Genomic DNA, 9,866 nt, shown 5'->3' on the forward strand with positions numbered 1-9,866 from the left:
CATCACAAAATACAAAACTCAAAAAGACAAGATAAAATATAAGATAAACGCAAAATAAAATATAGATGAAACTAAAGTTAGGCTGCATACAAAACCAACAACATAATATTCTACTAGAAAAGTTAGCCTAGTTTCCTTCTTTTAAGTTTAGATTATGTAGCTTGACATCACAAAACACAAAAAGGCAAGATAAAATACAAGGTAAACGTAAAATAAAATAGAAGTCAAACAAAAGTTAGGTTGCATAAATACAAAAACTGCATTGCCAAAAATAGAATTTGTTGTCTAGAAAGACCTTTTAAACTTTGTTTCTTTCGTTTTTTGACTTAGTGAATCGCGATCTGGTTTTTCTTAGGCGCGCTTGTTTCTTAGTTGTTTTTTTTGTAAAGAAACTTTATTCAGACGTTTTTTTTTACGCAACTCCTTTAACATTATTTTTAACAAAGTATTCTTTTATACGTGTTTACATTGAAATAAAACCCTTTGCGTAAATAGAGATAAATTAGAGAGCAAAAGTACATAAAAAGCCTCGCTACTTTGCAGAAGAAGAATTGGATGGCAAGATTCGTGTGCTTTCTCTTTCGTTTAAGGTACTTCTTGAATATTTTTTCAAAGAAAAGTTAGCGTAGTTTTCCCCTTTTAAGTTTAGCTTACGCAGCTTGACATCACAAAACGCAAAAACCAATAAGGCATGATAAAATACAAGATAAACGTAAAATAAAATAGAAGTGAAACAAAAGTTAGACTGCATAAAAAACAAAAAAAAAAAAAAAACATAATATACTTCTATGTATGTTTACATTGAACTAAATAAAATCCTTTGTGTAAAGATATGAAAAAATAGAGAGTAAGAGTTCATAAAAAAGCCTCGCTATTTTGCTGAAGAAGAAATGGATGTCTAGATCTTTTAAAATAAGGAACTTTTTGATTTCTTTTTCCGAAAAATGGTTGGAGCAGTTTTCCTTTTTTAAATTTCACTTATGCAGTTTAACATCACAGGAAATATTATTTTGCTTTTTAACAAACTCTTAAAAACATCAGAAGTAATTCTAAATGCAACTCTATTAAAAGTTTTCACAGAATAACAAAACGACTTCTTTTTTTTTTTTTTAAAGATAAAAAAAAGTTTGAACTATCTTTAAATAAGAAATGTGAGAACAGTTTAACAGAACTTCTTGTTTATTATGTCTTTAGCGAAACAGATAAAAATATTTGCAAAAGCATAGATAAAACAAACTACACAAAAGGCCCATCTTTATTGCCAAACTGAACAAACTTATCTAAACTACATAAATGGTTTCACGATATTGCCATATTGAACAAACTTTTCTAAACTACCCTCTTTTTGAATTTTTAGCTTCATGTTTTTAATTTTGTCTTTAATATGGCTTTGGTAGGAGTACTTTTGCAAGACATGAATGAGCTTGTCACTGCTATGATTTGCCAAGATGCCAAGGTAATCTTTGTACGAGCAACTTGAGCTTACATCTGTAAACACGTCTTGCAAGATGTATGCCAACACCAAAGCTGCACATCGTGGAAAACTTCTGGTGTTGAACCATTCGTTGTGGCCAGGGCAAGCATTCAGCTCTTCAACTATTTCATCTAAAATTTTACAAACTCAAGTCATAACACAAAGTGATTAAATCAAATATTCATTTGGTTCTGAAGTAAGACAAGATTTATTCTGTTTTTTTATTTATTTTTTTTTGTTGACCTTATTGTTTGCACTGATAGCAATAACTGGTTTTTGAAAGATTACCTAAATGGCATTGGCTAACTTCTGCTTTGTTTTCCTTTGTTCTTGGCTGAGTTGATCCTGAAATAAAATAAAACCATGTTCATTTTTCTAATTCATAAAAACCATCAACAGTTTCTAAGTGTTAGAGATGATAACAAGCTGTGCATGATTTCTAACGGTGATGTTTCTAACTTCATCATTAGAAATCGGGTAGACACAACTTTCTAAAAGTGCACTTAGCAATGATGGCTAGTTTTTGTTAACAGTTAACCATCTGAAATTGTGCAAGAAGAGGTTTGTGTTTATATATCTTTGTATAAATTAGGTTTTACATTACCGATGAGTTCTTGAGTGAAAGATGGCATTTCCAACTTGATTTTTTTTCTTCTTGGATCTTTTACTTCTAAAACATAATCAGTTTTAGTATCATTCACTTGTATAAACATTTAAGCAATCACAGAATTAGTCCTGCAACAAATACATACACACTTCTGTGTTGTTTTTTTGTTTTGTTTTGTTTTTTTTACAGCTCTAACAATAACAATAGGGCAAGGAGTTGATTTGGGCATTTTCATTTTTTGAAAGCGTGTTGAGATTTGCATAAAAATCAAAAATCAAAAATCAAAAAGAATTTACCTCTGGATGTAGAGGCAAGACTTTGGCTAAATAGGCTACCAACAGATTGAACAGCATAAGGTGAGAGCTGCTTTGCAAGAACAGTACCAGCCTGTTGGACAGGAACAGCTGAAACTGGATCAGATGAAAGAAACAAACTGGGTTTGGCCAATGTTTGCTGAAAAGCAACAAGGCTAGGAGTCAGAGGAACAGAAAAGACCTCTTTTGAAGGACAGAAAGCGACTTGCTGAGAAGGAGAAGCAGAAACAGGTTTGGCAACCACTTGCTCATTAAAGTAAACTGGAGAAAGTTTTGCATGGTGTTCAATAAAATCCGGTTCATCAGGAAATAATGTTAATGCAAGAGGAGAACAAGCTGTGCCAACAGGAACAGCTAGAGTCTGATCTACATCCATACAAACAGCTTGTTCGTTAGGAACTAGTTGTGCAAGAGCAGGGGATAGTTCAAGAACTGGACCAGCGATTGTTTGTTCAGATGGAACAGACGAAACAGGAGTTGAGGTAGGTTCACACAAGAAATCTACGGCATGGTCGTTGCTATCCTCTAAAGGAACATTGTTTTCTACAGCTGGAGAAAACGGAACCACTGTGGTACAGCTGAAAGTAGCAGCACATTCTTCAGAGTCAGAACCGGAGTCTAAATCTTCCTCAAAGATGTCCTCAACCTCATGAAAACCGTACTCCTCTGCATTAGTTTGGAGCCAGTCCATCACATCCTTCTCCTTCTTTGGTGGTCTCTCAGACTTTTCAACAGTCAAAGACTCTATGACTCCGAAGGACTGTCCGATGCCCAGGGCAAAGCGCAACTCCTCTGCAGCGTTCCACTGGGACACATAAAAGCTATCCATTGTGTTCCTGCTGTGCTTCATGTAGAGTGTAGCAAACCGCTCGCGATCTTCTTTGCTGTTGTTGGCAAAGTAAGTGGCTATCGAACCGCGAATGCAAGTGGGAGTAAGACGCTTCATGGGAATGTTTACTTGGCTTTTTCTGAAGCAGGACGTCAGGCAAGAGGAGATAGCAGAGGAACCCATCTGGTAAACAGGCACTCTAGTTGCACCGAGTGTCACACATTCGTCTTTGTTGGGTCTCATCGATGGAAAAAGGGGCCTGTAGCAGTCGCTCAACTCCAAAACAGTCTTGGTGTCTGCAGCCATGTAGTGAGAGTCGTTGACAAGAAGGTCTCTGTATCTCAGCAAATAAATATCGATCAACACTTTCAAGTCGTTCGGCACTAGAATGTTTTTGGCTCCGTACTTGTATGCTGTTTTGTAGCGCTCTTGCACAATGCAATATCCACACTCACTCTTCTCAGCAGCCATGTAGTCTCTAATGTTTAAAAGAGCAATGTTAGATTTTCTTAAACTGTTAATTACAGTGACAGAGAGCAGAAGATGGTTTCGTAGAGACACAGCATTGTCTCTAGTCGGTGTAAGAGACGGCTTTCTAATCGATTCCACTAACTGTCTTACGTATGCAGACTTGCCATATTCGTTCAGCAAACTGACATTGATGATGTTGATGCATTTTTTGCTTTTCACAAGGCTCCTCCTCAAAGAACGAAAGGGCCTCAGCACTTTTTGTAACTCCTCCACCTTGCAGCGCAAACGTCGGATGGCCTCATGAGAAAGTCCGAAATAGACATTCCTGGCTTCACTGAAACGAAACAGGAGACAAAGGTAGACAAGGCGGTTGTACAACGTGTGACAAGACATGGCTTTTGTTTGGTCAAGTTCACTCAGCTTGGAATTGAGCTGAATGTTTTTAAAGTGCATGGAAAAGTATCTATCCTCCAAAACGTTGGAATTGGTGAGAGCGTTCGGGTGCAGCGTCAGCGTGCTGTCACAACATGTCAATATTTCAACAACTGCATTTTTGTAGATCTTTGCTTGTGACAAAGTGTTGTTGTTGGCTACCACAAGCCACTTTTCAAAATCTCTGAAGAGCTCATCTGCTGACTGGTAATAAAAGTGAAAAGCATCTTTGTCCAGCTGAAACAAGAGTCTCTTATCTTCTGTCAAGACGGAGGAGTTGGAAACCAAGTGCTTTAAGGAATTAAAATCAGAGTCTAGGACGGATTCGGTGTTCAGCTCTTTGTTTTCTACAGAGGTGCAGTGGTTTGCAGAAGGAGCCTCGGACGAACCAGCAACTGATGAGGGCAAGCTTAAAAGAGGATCAGAGGAAAGAACCGGAGAAGAAAAAGAGGAGGAAGGCCCAGGAGCAGAGGATGCAGAGCCTGATGCAGACGCTTGTTCAGCTACTGGCTTAATACCAAAGAAGGCAGGTCGAATAAATTGAGGGACATAGAGCTTGTCGTTGTCGTATCGCTTTGCCTCTGCAATCTTTTGTTTGATCGTCTTGGAATCGTAGAAATGAGTCTCTTTCAAGTGTATGTCCAGTCGGTCGTAATACTTCCAACATTGCAAACAGGGGTAAGGTTTTGGACAGCCGGACTTGCGTTCGAGACGAGCATGCTGAAACTTCCTGACCATTGCAGAGTAAAAGATGGAAGCTTCATCCAAAGTCCAAGAATGATCTTTTTTAGTCAAGTGTCTTTTAATGCTTGTGGAGGAATGTTTGCACAAAGGCATCGGACAGCTAACAGCGTACCTCTTCTTGGTACCATAGAAAGGTACAACCCTGTTTACGGAGCCACACGCTGCAACTAATGCGGCCCTGACTTTGTTTTTGAGCTTTAAGTCTCTCTGTTCTTGTGACTGCCTTCTTTTCTTTTTTTTCGCTTTAGAGTTCGGAGAAGGGGCAACAACAGTGTTGTTTTCTTGTGAAGAAGACATGTTCAGGTGTTTGTTTGCAACGGTTTATGCTAAAAAAAAGAAGACAGTTAGTGAGAGTGTTTTTCTTCTGCCTGCATCCTGGAATCCTGGAATGTTTACAACTGCAGGGAAGAGCTGAGAGAGATTTTTTCGAATCCTCTGCAAAAGAGAAAAAAGAAAGAAAAGAGAGCAACAAGAAGAAACAAAGTTTCCACTAGCAAATGAAAAAGAATGAGAGCAACTAGCATTACATGCATGGTGGCAGCAGTGATTGCTATTATGAGAAGGAGAATGAGAAAAAAAAAAAAAAAAAAGAAACAAATAAATAAAGAGATGGAGTTTGAGAGGATCTCGCAACCATATGACTCAAAGAAAGAAACTGTGTTGAAAAAAGGCAAGAGAGGGCAAATAGAACTTGCTAACAAGGACAAATGACAGACATAACTACAACAGTAACAACTCTCATTGCAAGCATAATAACAACAGCATCAGCATCACTGACTCAGAGAGTGTTGACATAACAAAAAAGAAAACAAAAGTACAAGCCAAGTGGGGGAACATTAACAAACACTCATTGCAACTATAACAACAACAACAACAACAGCAACAGCATCACTGACTCAGAGGGTATTGATAAAAAAAAACAAGCAAAACAAAAACAAACAAAAAAACAAATAAAAAAACAAAACAAGCAAATTGGGTGAACAGTAACAACTCTCATTGCAAGCATAATAACAACAACAGCATCAGCATCAGCATCACTGACTCAGAGAGTGTTGACAAAATAAAATAGACAATAAGCAAGCAAAGTGGGTGAACAGTAACAACTCTCACTGCAAGCATAATAACAACAACAGCATCAGCATCAGCATCACTGACTCAGAGAGTGTTGATAAAATAAAACAGATTATAAACAAACAAAGTGGGTGAACAGTAACAGCTCTCATTGAAAGCATAATAACAACAACAGCATCACTAACTCAGAGGATATATAAAAAAACAAACAAACAAACAAACAAAACAAAAACAAAAAAAAAACAAGCAAAGTGGCTGAACAGTAACAGCTATCATTGCAAGTAAAATAACAACAACAGCATCAGCAACATCATCACTGACTCAGAGAGTGGTGATAAAATAAAACAGATTAAAAAACAAGCAAAGTGGCTAAACAGTAACAACTATAAATACAAGTAAAATGACAAAAGCAGCAACAGCATCACTAACTCGCAGGGTGTTGATAAAAAAAAAAGCAACAAACAAATAAAGCAAGCAAAGTGGGTGAACATTAACACTCATTGCAACTATAATAACACCAACAGCAACAGCATCAGTGACTCAAAGGGTGTTGATAAACAAAAACAAAGGCACAAACAAAACAAGCAGAGTGGGTGAACATTAACAACACTTATTGCAAGCATAATAACAACAACAGCATCAGCATCACTGACTCAGAGAGTGTTGATAAAATAAAATAGATTATAAACATGCCAAGTTTGTGAACATTAACAAACACTCATTGCAACTATAACAACGACTACAGCAACAGCATCACTTACTCAGAGAGTGTTGAGAAAAAAAACAACAAAAAAAACAAAAACAAAACAAAACAGAAAACAGAAGTACAAGCCAAGGGGGGGAACATTAACAAACACTCATTGCAACTATAACAACAACAACAGCAACAGCATCACTTACTCAGAGGATATTGATAAAAAAAACAAACAAACAAACAAACAAAACAAGCAAAGTGGCTGAACAGTAACAGCTATCATTGCAAGTAAAATAACAACAACAGCATCAGCAACATCATCACTGACTCAGAGAGTGGTGATAAAATAAAACAGATTAAAAAACAAGCAAAGTGGCTGAACAGTAACAACTATAAATACAAGTAAAATGACAAAAGCAGCAACAGCATCACTAACTCGCAGGGTGTTGATAAAAAAAAAAAGCAACAAACAAACAAAGCAAGCAAAGTGGGTGAACATTAACACTCATTGCAACTATAATAACACCAACAGCAACAGCATCAGTGACTCAAAGGGTGTTGATAAACAAAAACAAAAGCACAAACAAAACAAGCAAAGTGGGTGAACATTAGCAACACTTATTGCAAGCACAATAACAACAACAGCATCAGCATCACTGACTCAGAGAGTGTTGATAAAACAAAATAGATTATAAACAAGCCAAGTTGGTGAACATTAACAAACACTCATTGCAACTGTAATAAGAACAACAGCAACAGCATCACTGACACAAAGGGTGTTGATAAACAAAAACAAAAACACAAGCAAAGTGGGTGAACATTAACAACACTCATTGCAACTATAACAACAACAACAGCAACAGCATCACTGGCTCAAAGGGTGTTGATAAAATAAAGAAATAAAAACAAAACAAGCAAAGTGGGTGAACAGTAACAACTCCCATTGCAAGCATAATAACGACAACAGCAACAGCAACACCATCACTGACTCAGAGAGTGTTGATAAAATAAAATAGATTATAAACAAGCCAAGTTGGTGAACATTAACAAACACTCATTGCAACTATAACAACGACTACAGCAACAGCATCACTTACTCAGAGAGTGTTGAGAAAAAAAAAACAAAAACAAAAAAAAAACAAAACAAAACAGAAAACAAAAGTACAAGCCAAGTGGGGGAACATTAACAAACACTCATTGCAACTGTAACAACAACAACAGCAACAGCATCACTTACTCAGAGAGTGTTTATAAATAAAACAAAAAACAAAAACAAGAAACAAAAATACAAGCCAAGTGGGTGATTACTAACAGCGCTAACAGCAGCAACAACAGTGTCTTTAGAAACAACAAACAAGTACAACAGCAACAACTGCTTTTACAGAGTATAACAATAACAACAACATGGCACTAACAACAACAAAAGGGTTGGAATAAAAACCTGTAGGCAAAAGGAGAGCTGCATTCAGACAAGATCGATTACAAAGAGGCTCTTCTTTAGGACAGAGGAGAAACTGCTTTTGAGGGACAGAGGGACTTTTGTTGTTGTGGTTGTTGTTGTTGTTGTGCAGAAACCAACAAACTTTTATTGAACCGAATATAACCGAATATAACCGAAAGTCTTGTTTGCTTCTGTTTTGTGCCATCAAGAAGGGAAAACAAAACATCACAAAACAAACGAAGCAAACGAAACAAACAAACAAACAAACGAACGAAACAAACAAACAAAAAAAAAAAAATTAAAAAAATTAACAAACAAACAAACAAACAAACAAGCAAACAAACAAAAACAAATAAGAAAAACAGAAAACGCAGTACCGAAACCTCGCCATTTTTTATCCTTCCTCAAGCTTTCTCTGGGCGCCAAAGACCGAGAAAGTTGAGCAAACGTGACGTTGAGGGGGGGGAGGGGGGTACTTAAGGACAGCAGACCGACCAATGGCACGCTTAGGAGAGACCCACGTGAATGCTACATTTTCTTTCTATGTACGCTGAATCCGCTCAAAGTCTGGAATTTCCAGCATTCACGTGTCATCACTCCAGCCACCAGATTGGCCCACACTTTGCACACTTTCAAGACTAGAAACTCACTTGTGCTCAATTTGAGCAAAAAAAAAAAAAAACTAAGTCTCGCATGGCGACAACTTTTCCAAAAGCAAACAAAGGCAAACGAAGGCAAACGAAGAAAAAACAAAAACAAATAAACAAAAACAAAACCGAATAGGGAGAGAGAGAGTGAGTCGACTCATTTCTTTCGACTGCCTTAAACGAGAAGTCTAAAACGTTTAAAAGTTGAAAACTAAGTTTTTTAAATGAACTGCACCGAAAAAACTTTACGACAGTTTAGCTGGTTAAAAACGCAGAGGAAAATATTTTATAAAATTTAAGCGTTCTAAAGATGTCCATTTTTGTTTTTGTTTTTTTTATTTTGGTTTGTTTCTGGCTTGTTTCTTTCTTTAAATTCTAGCGATCGAGCATATTTGAACGGTTTCATCAACCTGTCGGCGCACGTGCTCGAGAGCTAGAACTTTGATTGCTTTTGTTGTTGAGAATTGAGAATGTCCGAGCAGGTTTTTTTATCGATTTCATCGCTTGTGGCGAGGCAAAAATCAAAACGCTTTTTGGACGAAAGAAAAGAGATTAAAAGGAAAAAAGAGAAGAAAAAAAAAACAAAAAAATAGGTTATGTGTTATGAACATTTATTTTCTCACGCGATGACGTCTAGTTTTGTTAGAGTAATTAAAATATGGTATCAAGTTTGTAATTTCTATCTTATTTTTAGTTACGGATAATTGCCAATTATGTCACGTTTAGTATACACAACGCTGTTTTCTTAATAGCAATATGATACAAACAAGTTATAAAAAAAAAAGCGTTCGCTCGATCTTCCTTAGTCAGTTGAACAAAAAGAAATTTTCACAACATATGATTGATTTGGTTGTCCTAGCAAGCTGTTTTAGCAAACGACTAGAGGTTGCAACTGTTGTTCATTGAAAACGAAAAATCTAGCGTCAGCAAGAAATTTTTGAATACATAATGTACACAAAAGTGGCACTTACAAATGAAAATGTAAAAAAAAACTGTTTACCTTGATGCCAGACTCGCAGAGATGTTGTCGCTCGTTGCTATCGACTGCGAACAGCTTTGTTGTTTTTCGAAGTGCCTCTTCATTCTACTTATAGCCGAAGTTTTGGCTTCGAAAAAAAATACGAACGTCGTTAAGCTCAACG

General features: G+C 36.7%; 1 protein-coding gene across 1 annotated transcript; it reads right to left on the reverse strand.

The window, feature by feature from the left end:
• Positions 1-1,239: 1,239 nt before the first annotated feature.
• LOC149892691 (uncharacterized) lies at positions 1,240-8,527 on the reverse strand. Its single transcript, XM_090080100.1, has 5 exons — positions 8,455-8,527; positions 2,378-5,197; positions 2,079-2,144; positions 1,763-1,819; positions 1,240-1,605 (listed from the first exon to the last, which is right to left on the reverse strand). The coding sequence occupies exons 2-5, from the start codon at positions 5,166-5,168 to the stop codon at positions 1,286-1,288; spliced, it is 3,234 nt and encodes a 1,077-aa protein (XP_089936226.1). The 5' UTR covers positions 5,169-5,197; positions 8,455-8,527; the 3' UTR covers positions 1,240-1,285.
• Between the last annotated feature and the right edge of the window lie 1,339 nt (positions 8,528-9,866).

Source organism: Hydra viridissima, unplaced genomic scaffold, assembly GCF_058129835.1.
Source record: "Hydra viridissima isolate aposymbiotic clone 2 unplaced genomic scaffold, HvirCarnegie_v1 scaffold_2, whole genome shotgun sequence".
Classification (NCBI taxonomy): Eukaryota; Metazoa; Cnidaria; class Hydrozoa; order Anthoathecata; family Hydridae; genus Hydra; species Hydra viridissima.

Bases quoted from the DNA above. Each gene is read 5' to 3' on its own strand.
- LOC149892691 (XM_090080100.1), bottom strand. From the start codon at position 5,168: ATGTCTTCTTCACAAGAAAACAACACTGTTGTTGCCCCTTCTCCGAAC. The intron at 2,145-2,377 runs GTAAATTCTTTT...ATTATGTTTTAG, and splicing joins TCTTGCCTCTACATCCAGAG to AAGTAAAAGATCCAAGAAGA. The intron at 1,606-1,762 runs GTAATCTTTCAA...GTAAAATTTTAG, and splicing joins AGTTAGCCAATGCCATTTAG to ATGAAATAGTTGAAGAGCTG.